This window comes from Pagrus major, chromosome 18, assembly GCF_040436345.1.
Source record: "Pagrus major chromosome 18, Pma_NU_1.0".
Lineage (NCBI taxonomy): Eukaryota > Metazoa > Chordata > Actinopteri > Spariformes > Sparidae > Pagrus > Pagrus major.
In genome coordinates, this window is record NC_133232.1 from 15,151,720 (window position 1) to 15,168,567 (window position 16,848).

At 42.8% G+C, this 16,848-nt stretch overlaps 2 protein-coding genes across 2 annotated transcripts in view; one reads left to right on the plus strand and one right to left on the minus strand.

Annotated features, from left to right (window-relative positions):
* The window catches only part of ppox (protoporphyrinogen oxidase), a 9,132-nt gene extending 7,045 nt beyond the window's left edge, over window positions 1–2,087 (plus strand). The window contains exons 9-13 of the mRNA XM_073486299.1: window positions 1–30; window positions 837–950; window positions 1,065–1,214; window positions 1,411–1,453; window positions 1,549–2,087. The exon at window positions 1–30 is cut by the window's left edge and continues 89 nt beyond it. Of these exons, the coding sequence (XP_073342400.1) occupies window positions 1–30; window positions 837–950; window positions 1,065–1,214; window positions 1,411–1,453; window positions 1,549–1,685 (474 nt within the window). The 3' untranslated portion in view covers window positions 1,686–2,087. The remainder of the gene's footprint in view (window positions 31–836; window positions 951–1,064; window positions 1,215–1,410; window positions 1,454–1,548) is intronic.
* Window positions 2,088–3,581: 1,494 nt separating this feature from the next.
* Window positions 3,582–13,697, minus strand: rbm42 (RNA binding motif protein 42). The gene is made up of 12 exons (XM_073487667.1): window positions 13,400–13,697; window positions 13,113–13,169; window positions 12,769–12,904; window positions 12,519–12,588; window positions 11,110–11,172; window positions 10,561–10,715; window positions 8,372–8,548; window positions 8,065–8,199; window positions 6,429–6,546; window positions 6,030–6,127; window positions 4,086–4,182; window positions 3,582–3,854 (listed from the first exon to the last, which is right to left on the minus strand). The coding sequence occupies exons 2-12, from the start codon at window positions 13,166–13,168 to the stop codon at window positions 3,742–3,744; spliced, it is 1,218 nt and encodes a 405-aa protein (XP_073343768.1). The 5' UTR covers window position 13,169; window positions 13,400–13,697; the 3' UTR covers window positions 3,582–3,741.
* Window positions 13,698–16,848: the final 3,151 nt, after the last annotated feature.

The window sequence follows — 16,848 nt, forward strand, 5'->3', positions numbered from 1 at the left end:
GAGTATGAAGGCTCCATTCTGCCTGTAACGGTGAGAGTCACAGTGAGACACGCACACACACACACACACACACACACACACACACACACACACACACACACACACACACACTTCATTGAACAGGGCTCTGCAGGGGCTGTTACATTTATGGATTGTTCTCATACTGATTAGAAAATTGGGTTCGGTTCTGAACTGTGAACTGTTTGTTCACCTGCCTGAGGTACGAGCACGTTGTTACAGAAGTCTCTGCTGATCTCAATATAACATAAACAGACACGCTCATTGTGGCCCGTAGACTCCTCATGACCCAGTGACCCTCCTCAGATGCCAACATTAAAGGAGCAGTCTGTAGTTTTGTGTTAGAAATGTTAATGAGCAGAGAAAGATGTTCATTGGCTGATTATTTTCTGCCTAAACAAACTAAATAAACAAACTCTTTGTTTTCATGACTGAATAAACTGAATAAACAAACTGACCTTAAAGGACAACACAGTTTATACTGTTTTACTTTGTTTATATGTGGCGGACCCTGCCACCTTTCTAGCTTCAAACAGTGTTCTGGGAGAACAGCTCGTTTATTCACTGATGGAAACAGTTTGTATCATCACCTCATTAATATTGTACATATTAAAATTCAGAGTTTGAATTTCTTCTCCAGAACCACACAGAGCTCCTTTAAGCCAAACAAATCCACATAACACTGTGGCTCTGATGGTGAAACATCATGTATTCAGAGTCAGCTGTTGTTGAGCTTCAGCAGTAAAGTCATAAAACTGATAGCAGCCTGTGTGTGTGTGTGTGTGTGTGTGTGTGTGTGTGTGTGTGTGTGTGTGTAGGGGTTCGGTCACCTGCTTCCATCATCAGAGGATCCCGGTGTACTCGGGGTGGTCTATGATTCTGTTCCTTTCCCTCAACACAACAGACCTGATGGACAGACGACCAGACTGACGGTACACACACACACGCACACACACACACACACCTTTCCTTGACCTCAGGACGTTTAAAGACCAGTGGTTAGAGAAGGACTGAGGAGGCGACTGTTCACACCTCATGTCTTCCAGGTGATGATGGGCGGGGCCTGGTTCCAGGAAGTGTTTGGGGACCCAGACGCAGTAACAGAGGAGCATCTTTTAGTGAGAGCCACTGAGGCAGTGCAGCGCCACCTGGGGGTCACCACAGCACCCAGCTGGAGCTGGGTGGCTCTACAGAGGGTATGGCAGGCCTGTGTGTGTGTGTATAAATAAACGTTAACGTTGTTACTGATTCATGTCAGAAATGCAGTCAGGCTTCTCTGTTGTTACACTGTTGTGATGATAACTTGTTGTAATTGAATATGTCTCACTGACACTGCAGCCGACTGTATTTCTGGTGGTGTAACAGTGATGAAGTCTTGTGTTCTCTCTTCAGGATTGTATACCTCAGTATCATCTGGGACACTTTCGAAGAGTCGGTGAGTCTTGACTGAAAAATCACAATTAAAGATGATCAGATGTTCTGAAACCTCGTGTAATTTGCGTCTGTCTGTCTGTCTGTCTGTCTGTCCAGAGACCATGTGTAACTTCATAAAGGAGAAGAATCTCTCGCTGTCTCTGATTGGTTCATCCTATGGTGGCGTGTCAGTCAACGATGTCATCTTTAATGGACGATCAGCTGTGGAGGAGTTACTGGGAGCCAAGGTTTGATGGAGCTGGTCGACACTGGAGCACAGCTGCTCGTATGAGCTTGTGATCGAGTCACTGCAGGTTACTGAGGTCAGCTGACCTGAGAATGTGAAGACTGGTCGGTACAGATGCTGGATGGGGAAGCTTTTCTGGCTTCACTAACATTGTGTATGATTCATATTGTAATATAACAGTGTGTAATAATGGCGGGTTGAGTTGATCTGAATGTGAATGTGTTCAGACTGTGCAGGCACAGGTTCCTGTCTCACTGTGACCTCAGACCTCATGTTCCTGAGTGTTTTAATGCCAGCGTGTTTAAACATCATCTGGGACAAATACGCCGACATCATTACTGCTTTCAAAGAAATCTGATTTGCCCATGAATGTGATTTGCACTACAAGTAAAGCCTTATTGTTCTGTGAGCTGTTTGTCATGTTCCTCCTTCATCTCCTGCTGTGTGGCAAAGATTTCATGGTTTTATTATGAGGAGCATTTATGACCTGAATGTATCGACATCAACTACAGCTGGCAGGTCTGACCTGTCACATTCAAGGATAAAAGGGCAAAAGTGTTTTTAAAAGATGGTTGTCAGACTTGTCCATTTTCCACATTTCATGTGAAATACTTGATAGCTTCACCTCTTCACGCCTGTAAGAACCTTTATAATGTCCCAATGTGAGAAGGTGAGGCAGGTAAGGATTCACCAGCCAGAAAGATGCTGAGCAACAAAAATAGAAACATGATGCTTTTGATTCCTTTTCTCACAAGTTAAACGAGTCAAGATTTGTTCTGTGCACGCAGAGGAATTATTTCTCTCAGATTTTAAGCACAAATGTTTTCTAATCTGTGTTAGTGAAGTCGAGATCATCCGTCCACCTGACAGGTGTGTCCTCAAGATGCTGATTGAACAGCAGGATTAGTGCACAGGTGTGTGTTTGACTGGTCACTACATAATGTGCAGTTTTAACACAAAAAAATGTAACAGGAACTCTGTGGACATCACGAGTCGGGACACAGATGCACTTTTTGGTGGACAACCACAGGCCTCATCACAGGATCTGTGTTGGTTCTCCACAGTGCAGACACCATCGAAGGTGAGCGTTTGGTCCGCTCGGCACAGTTCCAACAATGAGGTGTAGTCAGGTAAAGACCCTGCTGAGGATGAGCACACAGATGAGCTTCTCTGAAATGCTCTCTGGCAGATTGTGCAGAAATTCTTTGGTTTTTAAAAAAACCCAACTGTTCCATCAGCTGTGTGAGCGTCTGCTCTCAGACCATCTGAAGGGATGAAGAGGACTGTTGAGGTCCTGGTCCAGACGTGGTTACACCTGGTCTGCGCAGGTCAAATGAACATTGAGTTAACAGCTCTGGATGACATTCCTGCAGTCAGCATGCCAGCAACACGCTCCTGACCCAACATCTGTGGCACTGTTAAACTGCACATTTTATTGTGACCAGCTCAACACACACCTGTGCACTAATCCTGCTCTTCAATCAGCATCTTGATATGACACCTGTCAGGTGGGTGGATTATCTCAGCAAAGGAGAAGGACTTCACTGACACAGATCAGAAAACATTTGTGCTCAAAATATGAGAGAAATACATTTTTTATGCCACAAATGGCTGAAGGTGAAATGAGTCTTCTGGAACTTGTTCTGCTGAGGATGATGGTCAGACCTGATGATGCTCCCCCTCTCTCTCAGACAGACCTGAGGATCACACAACATGAACTAGGATAACGTGGGTAAACACAGTTACTTGTTTAGATTCAAATACCCATTTTCATCCTTACATACATGTAGATGAGTGAAGAGTAACCTTACTCCAGAAAAAGCAACAGTGGCCCAGTTCCAGTAGAGTAGGACCACACTGAGCAGCAGTGCTGCCAGATGATCAGACTGTGTCACAGTAAACATTCAGTAAAAAGAAATGCTTTTATTTATTTAAGGAAAATAGTCAACACCTATACAACCTCAGCACAACTGACAGGACAGATCAAAATTACAGCCAAGCTCTCACACAGTCAGTCAGTCTGTCTGTCTGCTGGGCAGAACAACACACACACTGCATCAACACTATCTGAGGCCCAGTTTCTTCTTCTCTTTGTGTTTCTTGCGAACCACTTCCATGTTGCGGTCCTTCCACATGCTCTTCCTCAGTTTGATGGGACGACTGCCAACATACTTCCCTGAATGAACACACAGAGTGAGAGGGAGACAGTACAGCAGTGATTATAAGGAACATAAATCCAAGGACGAGGCCCGGTGGAAGAATTAAAGACTGTCACCGACTCCATTTCTACATCAAGGAGCATCCACGTTTAAAATGGAACAAATTCACATTAGTGCCCACTTGTACACATAAGCCCTTAAAATGTTGAGAGCAGGCAGCTGAGACAGTTTAATGTGTAGAGACTGACCGTTCATCTCCCTCATGGCTCTCACGTAGTCATTAGGATCCTTGAAGCTGACGAAGCCGTAGCCTTTTGTCTTCCCTGTACGTTTGTCCCTCACCACCTGATGACGACAACAAGTCATGACTTCAGTCCTGCATCACTCACACACACTCTCACACACAGAGCTGGGAGCCGTAACCCTCAGGAAAAAAATACTGAGCTCAGAATGTTTTGTTTTGTCAAACTTGCACAGGTGACTGACTCGTTGTCATGAGTGTCCGCTCTGCACTGGAGGGGATATTATTAAGAGTTCATGACAGTTACTTTGACAAAGTTAGACCATTGTTCACATCCTCAATTTAAGCACGACCCAGATTTACTGCTGTCTGCTGTCACTTTGTTGTAGATATTTTAATAAAATTCATTTTGCATCTGTTTTCAGTCTGTCTTCTGTTTTCTGTCTTCATGTGTTTCCCAAAAACATTTTTAAGGTATATAACATCAGGTACAATTAAAGGTCAGTGGTCTGTGATCCGTCTGCTGAGAAGAGGCACCCTGTAGAAATAATTCAAAATCCCTTTTGATTGTATAAACAAATGATTGGTCAAAGCTTTGGTTCAGTCTTCATCAGGTTGGTTTGTCCCTTGTCCTCCTCTGGGGCTGGTTTGGAGGTCAGGTTGGACTCACTGTGGCCTGATGGAGCTGCAGCCCTGTGCACATGCCAAGATGCTTCTTGTTCTTGTGCACGCTCCATGTGTCCTTTGTTTTGTCTGAAGACAGACCAGCTTCTCTCTCCTTCTCATCCAGATGGCTGGCTAACAATGTTCAACAAGTCCTTTCATGTTCTGCAGCAGGTGCTTAAAACTGAAGGCACTTTGTGTTTATAACTGAGACGAGGCACTCAAGAATGTACATAAAGTCACATCCTTTGGACTGAGCCCTTCACAAAGAAAGCCACAGTCCAGCAGCATTCAAGTCACGCTACAATATGCTCACGTGTGGCCAACAGCAAAGTGAGTCATACATGTAAACTGCTACACATTGTAACATAGAGCCCCTTTAAAATGATATTTCTCAGGAAACAGGAAATTGTTTGAATAGGCCTAAGACTATCCTGAATAACATGGAGGCCCAGATGTCATTAGTGAGCTGGCTGCTCAGTATGGTTGCCACGGTAACAAGTCCAGTTCCTCCTGCTGCAGCTTCACATTAAAAGTGTTTAACTGATGAAACACAAGTTGACCACTAATCTGAGGTAGACTAGTCTCAGTAAATGTATGTGTTAATTGAGTTTAGCACAAACCACTCCACATCTACAGAGCAGAACAACTTTCATCTGCAGCATTGTTTGACAGCAGATACGTTTTAAATATGTATTTTCATTCAGTCTGGGAGAACTGGAACTAGAAGCAGCTGTTAGATGAAGAGTTGCAGGCAATAGGCTGCACACCTTCAGCATCACAGTGAGGTCACAACTCCTTTTCCCTCATTAATGTCATCAGGTTCAGAATATTTCAAATAGGCACTTTGCTTCCTTGAGCGCTCTGAAGACTGGTAAAGCGCTGTAGAGATACAAGTCCATTTACCATTTTGCTATAATAGCAAATCTACCGCCATCGTCCTGACATGAAATGTGACTCCTGCTACTCTTTGTGGCGACCCTGCTGCTGGCGCTGCAGAGCAGATGAGTTTGTAATTGCAACATCTGTTAAAATAGTAAAATAACTTGGGGGCGATGGCCAAGTGATGTAATCAATGTGTGGCTGAGCTCCGTGTAACACGACTGATTAGTCAGTATATCATCAAGTGTAACTCCATACATATGCATATGTTGCATTTACCATAATTCAACTGACTGGTGAGTAAAATGTTCAGGGTGCTATGACACCTGTAGATCTCTGCTCTGTGTACTCATCACTCCTGTCAGTTCCTCGAAGTGTTTGCAGAAAACAGCAGAAAACAACCAACCTTGGCTTTGAGGAACGATGGGTATCTGCTGAAGGCTCTGGCCAGTATGTCATCATTGACCTCATTACCCAGATCACCACAGAATATACGGAAATCATCTGCAACAAGGACAAGAAACAGGATTCACACAAACATGACGAGAACACTGTCAGGGAGACAATCTGACCTTCATTATGCGGCAGGTAATCAATACGATCACTGAGGACGCTTAAAGATACTCATCATATTAACAAATGTTTGGTGTTGTCAGGGGATGACGAGTTATTAGTGATTAGTATTCAAGAATCACATCATAGTTTATGTTCCAGTCTTTATGTTTATGTTATGTATGTTTATGTTCGAGTCTTTATCCATCAGAGCTCTGAGGCTGTTTGGACTGAACACTCAGTCCTTCAGTACCTGAATCCCACTCCAGCAGGCTGGCGTCCTCCCAGCTGGTCCCTGCTGCGGTGCGGATACACTTCTTCACCTTCTCCACCCTCGCCTTCTTCTTGTCCTCTGTGGCACTTTCCACAGGCTGACACACACACACACACACACACACACACACACACACACACACACACACACACACACACACACACACACACAGTCTTTAATCATATATGATTGATAAGATATTTATGGAGAAAACTATATCTTCACAATAGTTTTGCAATAAGTTTAGCCTTCATTCATTCATTCACAGTAGTGTTGGCGTCCCCCTGATCTACAGCAACAGTGTGTTGACCCAAAAAACAAAAGATACCCTGTGCACAGCAAGGAACTACAAGGTCCTGAGAGAGTCACTCCTCACCCTCGGGGGCCACATCATAGATCAGTTATTGAGAAGGTAAGCATATTGGATACATACTCTGAACTCTTCGGAGCCACGTGGGCTAATGAGACATTAGACTTAAGTCCACTCTCATACTGTGTGCTTGTATGACCTACACTGTCTCTGGTCCTACCGGTGACATATGGAGGTAAAGTCCCTCCTGGTTCAATCCCTCGCTCTCTCCTGATATTTTTATAAATTTTCCAAGAATTACGTGTTCTATGAATTAGATTACCTACCTACTGTGTACCCTCATATTTAACACCGTTTCAACTGATTTCACCATTTACACTCAGTCATAGGGGTGTGACGATACACTCCGCTCACGACACGATACTGGTTTCAAGAGAACGAGACGAGATTTTAACTCCAGTCTTAAAATTGTATTAATCGAAAGTCACAAAATGCAAAAAACTGCAGGTCCTTTTTGAAATGTTTTAACTAGTAATCATCTTGTAATGAATGTCACTTCAGTTCTACTTTCTGGCTGAGTATCAATTATCATATGCAGTAAAAGACACCAACAATATGTAAGCAGTGTAAAAGGTTTTGACACAAACTCAACTAACTGGCTTCTCTCCTGTACGATTTCTCGAGTCTCTTCAGACCTTAGAACTGCATGAACTATCTGTGAGCTTCTAAGTGAACTCTTCCACAAATTGAAAGTAGAAAATAAAAACAGTATTAATAAACAAAATAAATAACTTTTGTACAAACAATAATCAAAGTAGTACTCTCTCAATACTTGAAGTGCAAACAGAGACTGACCAAAATTTTCTTCAAGCATGATACAGAGCTGAGAGCTGGCTGTAACTACACTGGCCAGCCTGAGATATGGTCACGTTCTTTTTCAATAATATAAGCATGTCTATGTTTTCTGGCAGCAGTTGAGAAATTGAATACTAACTATGTCTCCTGCAGTTGAAAAGACATGCCCACTTGGAACAGAGGTAAAATGTGCACAACAGGATGGTGTACTTTAGTGTCAATGTGTGGAGGAAACGTGTTTATTTGTATATAGAACAGGAAGTGACATCAGATCACAGGTGGTCACTCAGACGCAGGTGATGTAGCTGTGAACTGAGGGACTGAGAGCTGAACACTTGTGATCAGATCACTCAGGAGCACTTATTGAATCCTTAATGAAGCTTGTGTAAAAAGGAAATCACCAGCGGTCACAGTTCACTATAGAAAACATACTGCTGCTGTTCAATGTACCTCAGTGTGAGGGGGCTCAGGCTCAGGCATGCTGGGTCCAATGACAGTGCTGCTGTCTTCACTCTCCTTCTTGTCTAGTAGACCTGCTGCCATCACTGCTGCCTGCTGCTCTGCAACCCGAGCTGCCAGCTCCTCCTGAAACACACACACACACACACACACACACACACACACACACACACACACACACACACACACACACACACACACACACACGTGAGCGTTCTGACATAAAGGTCCAGGAAACACGAGCAGCACACATCTACCTCTCAGAACATAATGCTTGAAGCAGAGCACATTATTGTACCATTCTTGCTTGTCTCTGCGCTCTGACATCATTTCTTTTGTGTCCAACAGGTGCAGGAGGAGCAGAGTACAGGGTCGGTGCTGCCTGGATGATGGACGGTGTTGCTTTGATGGAAGGCGGGGGTCCCTGTCTCGTGGGTGGGGCTGGGTGGGACACCATCGAGACCATATCAGGGACCTGAGAGAAACATACCAGCAGATGCAGAGAGATGTCAGAACTTATGCCACAAGACTGCTCCCGAGACAACTGATGTGGAAACCTGGTTTAAAGGCCGGATGATGCACGGTCAGCGGTCGTGTTTATGATGTGATTTCCTGGATATTAAATGTATGCCTGCAATTTTTTGTTGTGGTCCCAATAAAAGTTTGGTGTAGCCTACTGGAATAGCATGTCACATGACCAGGTTCAGCTACATTCAAGTCAAAAAATGTCCTAAATGCAGTTGCAAGAACAATCATTTCCACTACTCACCTGTTCGGATGTCTGACTTGAAAGAGAAGTTATTCTATTAGCTGCACTCTCCCTCAAGCTTTTCTCTTTCCTACTCTGCTCTGAGCTGGACTGTGACACTTCAGAACCACTGTCTCCACGTCTCACAGCAGCAGCTTTCATGCCTTTTTTCAGTTTAATTGCCTCATGGAGAATAGCAGGTATTGTACCGTCTCTGTGCCATCTGCACGAATATGATGTACTGTGTGCACGGTATGTGCTAGTTATTGATGTCTAATGGATACAGGAGGGACACACATCATCAATTATGCAAGCGCACTAAACAACTATACATGACATACCTGCAGTAAGTCCTGTTATCACCTGAGTGAACTGCATCTACCTTTACTTGCCATTGATTGTTTTGTAGACGGGCGTGTCTGACACGAATGTGTCGTCACATCGTCACAAACGTTTCTTAAACTCTTCATAAAGTTGTCACAACAAATGTCAGTTGAACATTTGGCCTCTTCCTCTCCCCATGTGCTACTGTATGGAGGCAAAATAGGGCCAAAAGTATTGTAGTATTATGTCCTGCACTGCACAGACCAGTCTTAGAGACCTCGGTGACCTCCTGCCTATATTTCTGAGCTGCTCCATCCTGATCTCCCTGGTAGGTCACATAGGTCCTCTGACCAGGGCTTACTGGTGGTGCCCCAGTCTGGTCTGAAAACAAGAGGTGGCTGTGCTTCTGAAGTGGTGGCTCCAACACAATAGCATGCTTTTCCTATAGACCTACGCTATGCAGTCTCTGTTGTAGAGGTGTGGAAACTTCTGTACCGAGACAGAACATAATCGAGGGTCTGCAGCTTTTGTTGACTGTTGATTGTCCGGCCTCAGCTCAACTTTACCGTCCAGCTCTGAGAGAGGTGTGTGCAGCAGAGTCAATAGATGCCTTATCTTAAAGCTGCCATGTAAAAACAATATTAGTGTAGATAACAACAAACGTGTAAGACACTGCAGATGGATAATGTTTTGTTTTTGTAATGTTTATGTATTGAAAAGATGCAGCTTTTATTTTGTAGACTGCTGTAGTCTGATTGTTGGAAGGACCTTCAGAATAAAAGGGGAATTTAAATGATGAAAAGTTACCACGTGCAGTGATATAGATCACTGAGGATGACATACACTGAGACGCAGCGAGAATCGTTTTGCATTTGAATCGCTGACAACTGAATCATAATCGATCATGAGTCCAGTGAAGATTCACAGCTCTAATGTGTTGATGCCTTTAAAAAGCAACTGAAGACTTATTTATCCAAATGAGCTTCTGTCTCACCTGCTGATATCTTGTGTTGTAATCTGTATGCTTTTATTTGTTTTATTTTTTCCCCTTATTTTGCTGTTTTTGTGGTTTTGATGTGTTATGTAGTTCAGCACCTTGTGACAGTGCTCTGTGAACGGTGCTAAATTATACTCATTTTACTGACGCAGTAACTCAGTGGCCTCGGCTTTGCTGCAGTCCAACCAAATTAGAAACACTCTTGTTGACACAAGAGAGAAGTTAAGTTTAAGTTAGTTAAGTTAGTTTCACTTTACTGTTTACAGGAACTGTAACTGCTGACAATATCAGTAAATATCAATACATTTCAGTGGGACATAAAGCGATATTATGCACACAGACTGATCTCCCAGGTTCGGTGGCTCACCACCCCTGAGTGACTGTCCTGCCAACAGTGTCTGCAGATTTGAGCTCTCACCTGAGGAGCAGCAGCCATGTGCTGGATGGGCTGAGAAGGACCCTGAGGTGCCTGGCCCTGCATGGTAGGCGGGAGCATCATGGGAGGAGGTGGAGGAGGCCGGGGCAGAGGAGGCGCTATGGGAGGACCACGCATCATTGGCATCCTCTGACCAACTGTCAACACAGCGTTAGGATATTGAAATACACACAAACACTGTTCTGTGAGGGAAGGCAGGGAATCAAGCCTGCCAGATACGAGCAAAGGTCATTTAATCGTCAAAATTGTCGGTGTGTTTTGGGCTCTGGTAGAAACATGGCTGTGCAACATGGTGGACCCACTCCCTCTGTAAATATAAAGGGCTCATTCTAAGGTAACAAAAACACCATTAATGTCAGTTTCACATGCTTATACACTGATGAAAACATCATTACAAATATTATACCACATCTCTGCCAATAGATAACCCTAAACACTACACACTAGTCTAAGCTTCATTTCTCCCAGATAGTGTTTCCAAAGATGCTTATTACATTTGAACTCTAAACTGACTGTCAAAGGTAACCTTACCAGGTCTCTGCAGGATATGGGGGACAAAGGCTGGTCTCATCATGGGAGGACGTACTGGAGGGACTGGGAAAGACACACAACACACAGCGAGCATTGTTAACTTTGGTTAGTTTACACATGATGTGTTTCCATTGCATGGCTCGGCTCAGCTCGGCCCGACCCGACTCATTGGTTTTTGGCTATATCGTGGAAAGTACCTGGTACTTTTTTTGGTTTCACCTCACTTGAGGTCCAAGCAAGCTGAACTCCTACTAAACAATGGAGTGAAAACACCGATTAGAGAGAATCAACACTAGAATCATCACTTGCAGGACACGGACATCCTGCACACTGACTGCAAACTGCAGCCACAATTTTTTGTTAATTCAAGCCCAATTTTATAGATCATCACCCACAAACACTGTGCTGTGGTCAGATGATGAGATGCAGACGTTCCTCTGTAGGCTGCTGATGAGAGGGAAAAGATATCCTCTAATGTTCCTGTGCGTTCGTGTTGTGCTCTGGACTGCAACCACTAAGCCACATTTTACAACCATTATAGAGATAGTGCAACTAAATATGCCTGGCTTTTGTTCTTTTCATCATCATCCTCATCATCGTGTGAAAGACCAGGAGCTGCATTTCTGCTGGTAAAGTTTTGCCATGGCCGCTGATAAAAGCAAATCGCAAAAGCACATGAAACATATACACAGTTATCACTAAACACGTTGTTACTTTACCCACACTGCCCCCCTCTCCCCCGCAGAGAGAGACAGTGCCTGGACAGGAGCGAGAGGATTAATACAGATTATGAAAACGCAGCGTTATGGTGATAAAGCCATTTCATACGCAAGACATCCCCTATATAAGGTGGATCTACCGATGTGCATTCAACCTGTGCTGGACTCGCTCATGAGTCAGCTGTAACTCTGTTTGTCTGTTAGAGAATCCAGTCTGTGATGTGAAAACATCAGACTGCCACACAGTGAGCCAAAGTAAATGTGTGCGCCCTGCTCATTGTTCAGCACAACAAACAGTGCTCCTAAGTGTTGTGCTGCTGCTCCTAAATGGTCAGTAAGGAGCACCAGTGCTACAAGTGGAAAAAGTTGGAAGTGGAACCCTGATCAAAGATGATGTCACAGCAGTTTCTCCTGGCTTCACTATGATGATCAGCTAAAGATTCCTACCTACGTTGAAGGGTACCAGCTGCACTGGAAAATGAAAATGGAAAAAGCCTCTGTCCCAAAAGCACATCGAGTTGAGCTGAACCGAGCCGTACCACACAGTGGAAACACAACTAATCTGTGCTGCCTCGATATGCAAATGACTCTTTATTTAAGTCTTTTTTTAATTCTCTATAAAAAAACAACAAAAATCACACCTATTATAAAGATAATATAATAAACACACACACACACACACACACTAACCTGGTCCGACAAAGGCTGGTGGTGGAGGACCAACAAAACTTGCAGCCCTGGCTTCTAATGTCTGCTGGACCTAAGAGAGAGGGAGACACACCGAGCGTTAGAAAGACAGATGGAGAGACGGACAGAAGACGGATGAATGGTGATGTTTTTTTAAAACATGTCTTCTGTCGGCCTTTACATGTATTCATGTCTCTACAGTGAGCAGGCTGGACGTACATTACTCTCCAGACACTGGCAGGAGAGTACATACCTGTCTGTAGGTGTTGGTGCCTATGATGGGCCGCACTAGTGGAACCGCTGGAACAGACAGAGCTACAGGCACTGCCTCCAGAACTGATGGGCCTCCAGATACTGGTACTGGACCACCGAGAACCTCCTGCTCAAACCTACAGCAAGAGAGAGACAGAGACAGGCTGGCTGAGCTGGAGACAACAGGTTGGTATAAAAAGCATATAACAGAAAAACAGAAGCTGAACATGAGTTCCCTGAGAGGCTGGACAAGGACCGGAAGTGAGTGACTCCACACACACACCCTACTGTTGGTAAGTTGGATACGTTAGAACTGGAGTGATTGTGTGATTGTGTTGTACTCACAGAGCCATCTCTGCCTCCATCTCCTTCAGACGCTCCTCTCCTGACTTCAGCGCCATGCTAGAGGACACAAACACAGATCAGAGACCAGCCAAACGACATAAAATAACTTCATTGCAAAGGCCCCACGTTGTCCTTTAGACTAAGAAGGCGTTACAACTTATTTCACTGATTTACCCTGAACAGCAGATTTAAGACATGTTTGGCAATTTGCACTGGAGAGTCTACGGTGGACGTTATTTAAGTTTACATGATAATATTTGCATGATCATGATAATGTGCACACTTACCTTAATCAACAGTTTCGGCGCTTACGATATGAATGTTACCTCTTGCTGACTGTGTTAACTAACACGCTTAATGTTTAAACTGAGCTAGCATTAGCTAGCACAGCAGAAGCTAGCTAAGATAGCAGGTCATCTATCTGTACCGCTGCTCTATAAACCAGCTGACCACTGACGTTAACACTCACGTTACTGCTGTATATTGAATTGCAGATTTCTATTTTGTCATTCAGTTTACTGCTCAGTAACAATGACGAGAGCTAGCTAGCTAGTAGCTAGTGAGCAGCAATGTTCTTCTTCTTCTTCGGTGCGGTTGTTGGCGGATCGACTTAAAGGTACACACCGCCCCCTAGTGGTCGTAGCCTTTGACACCCACATGAGCTCTGTGTCTGCTGATAAGTCAGAGAGTCAGACTGCTCAGTGTTGATGGCTGAACCACTGAACCACTGAAGGTCAAACATGACTGCAATCATTTCTGCTGAAAGTACTGACAGTTCAGTCAGTCTCTGATAGATACTAACATTAACCAGTGTGTTGGGAAGGCACACACCCTCTCTGTGTTTAACAGTGGGCTTCAAACCTTCCTCTTTGATAAAGCTTATAGTTGGGGCCTGCCAGGGGATTTCCCATGATGCACTGAGCTCCTTTCTCTTCATCTTCCTCTTAATACTACTGTTACTAGCAACGACAACTACCTTGCAGCTATTAGCTTATTAACTTACCTGAGCATAAAGATAAATGTCCATCAGAAAACTCTGTAAACCACTGAGTTGAGACAGTTTCACAAAAACCAATGAATAAGTTTATAAAGTGTTTTTTTAAAATCATTGCTGTGGCAGCAGCTGAATATACTGGTATTTGTATATATATATATACATATATATACATATATATATATATATATATATATATATATATATATATATATATATATATATATATATATATATATATATACATATATATATATATATATACTGTTAAAAAACACACAAAGACCAACTTCCACTGCTGACACCACTCTTGTGCTGTGTCTACATCCAGGTCCTCTCCATAAAGAAATCAAATCAATATTATTTATACAGCCCCAAATCACAATCACATCTCCTCAGTGGGCTTTAGAATCTGTACAGTGAACAACATCCTCTGTCCTCAGACCCTCGTTATTTTCTATAGCCACAGCTCTGAACAGTAGTTGGTTTAACACTACCCTCACCTGTTTCAGGAGTTCAGTTCCTACTGGTGAAAACCCCATGTTTCCTGATTTTGCTGTTTCAACATAAAAGCTTTTAAAAAGCCAACATTTCCTGATTTTGCGGCTTCAAATTAAAAGCTTTTAAATAACTGCATAATGGGGGACTTTCATTGTGATCGATTTATAGGAATATTGCGTCTGGACCAACTCTGCCATGAAAAATGCAGGAAGATGTAATAACGTTGCATAGACTTTTAATTTCTCTTCTGTTTCACTAACTAACTATTATACTGCAAACTGAGCCTATCTACACACTTTATGACTCACTTCAGTAATAACAGCATGCACTTTACAGTGACTGTAGCAACATGCTCGTAGCTCTGTCACATACAGGGAAAGACTCACTCACAGCCACCCTCAACTCTCACTGTTCAGCACAGGCTGGTGTTCGCGTTTATTCAAAATGTATATTGAAAGTGTCGTTTGTACAAATTGCACCAAATTCAACACTGCACTTCCTTTGGTCCTTGGCAACAAACCTGCCAAAAGTAGATCAAATGAACAGCTGTCAAGATATGTGAACCACAGACAGACAGACAGACTTTTGTCATGAATTGGCACTATATAAATAAAACTGACGTGACTAGATATTAAATTCTGGTAGCAGTTCCTTTGCCTATCATCAGGATTCTTTAATCTGTATAAACTAACAAAAATCCATAGAGTTGTTTTAACTAGTCCTTCATACCCATCTTGTCTACAAGATGTCTAGTTTACTCCCAGCATCCATTTAAACCTCAGTGGAAGGGTGTTCCTTTCAAAATCCCTTTAGTTTAACCCAATATGCTGATGTCATTTTCTCTCTTCTCACATTTAATAGCAACTCACAAGCTTCCAAAGCATTTATTGGAGTTAACCCCCACATAGTCTCAATGCTCTGAGCGCTGTCTAACCATCCATAATTAACAGTCAATCTTATTAATGTCGGCAATAAATTTAACAGTAATAATTTATCAGCCCTCCAGTCATAACCACATATATTCCTCATGAAGTTCATAGCTTTCTAACATTTAGTTTTAACACACTCTATATGTGAGTTCCATGTGTTCTTTTATTCATTTTTGGGTGAACTTTTCCTTTAAACCCTTAAATGTAATGATTGAGGTTATGGGGATTTGTGTTTTGTCCCCAGAAGGAGGGCGGGTCCCCACAATGTGTGTGTGTAAACTGATTTATGTCCCCAAAACTTAAACAAGTTGTGTGTCCACACACACACACACACACACACACACACACACACACACACACACACACACACACACACATACACACACTACATGTACATTATTATAACAACATTTTTCTTTAATAAAAATAATAAATCATCATCACTGTCGGCTGTTCAAAACATGAATAAAAAGCTGTGAGGATTACAGAACAGTTAGAACACTTGAGATTTTTTTTACATGTTGATGACAATTTGATTTGATTTGACATCAAACTAGTTTCTACTGGCACTTCAGTGTCTCTTTTAGTTAGGCTACTAAAATCTTATTCAACCATATATTTATTGAGATTACAATCATTAGCTCATCCAATCATCACACACATATCTACAGTATGTACACATATTACATATTTGAGGGTGTACAGAGCAAATTGTTCAGTATTCAACTTGTTACTGGCACAGTAGGTGTATTACTGGTTCTTACAAGGTCCCTTATTTACTCTATGTTTAACATACAGTACATCACTTACAGGCCCACTTTAGTTACAAACTATTCTAACTCTGACTTCACAACTTTTACATTGATCAGTTTATAGAAAACCTGTATAGTAATTGTGTAGTAAGACGCTTAGTGGTGGTGACTTTTAAGTCATGTGACCATGATGTCGTCTGTTTGTAGTCTAACATTAGCTTTTTACTGCTACACATTTAATTTATGCTTCAAACATCACAAAGTGGTGTTCGTCTGTGGAGATTATCTTGATGAACAGAACCTGGAAAGATCAGAAACCTGTGTTTGACACACAGATTATTTTCTGTCATAATCCAGAATACAGTTCAATAATCCCACAGAGGAACCAGAGCCATGCTAACTTCAGGGTTAGCTACAAAAATATATCATTGCTACAACACACTATTAGGGTGGGCTGGTAGCAATCATAGGTGGGCAACTTGGGCAGTGGCAGCCCAGCGGTTAGAATAGTGGAATGAAGGTTGCCAGTTCAATTCCCTGGCCAGATGGCACAAAAATCT

Bases quoted from the DNA above. Each gene is read 5' to 3' on its own strand.
- rbm42 (XM_073487667.1), bottom strand. From the start codon at position 13,168: ATGGCGCTGAAGTCAGGAGAGGAGCGTCTGAAGGAGATGGAGGCAGAG. The intron at 10,716-11,109 runs GTAAGGTTACCT...CTGTGTTGACAG, and splicing joins CCATATCCTGCAGAGACCTG to TTGGTCAGAGGATGCCAATG. The intron at 8,549-10,560 runs GTGAGAGCTCAA...TGTTTCTCTCAG, and splicing joins ACATGGCTGCTGCTCCTCAG to GTCCCTGATATGGTCTCGAT.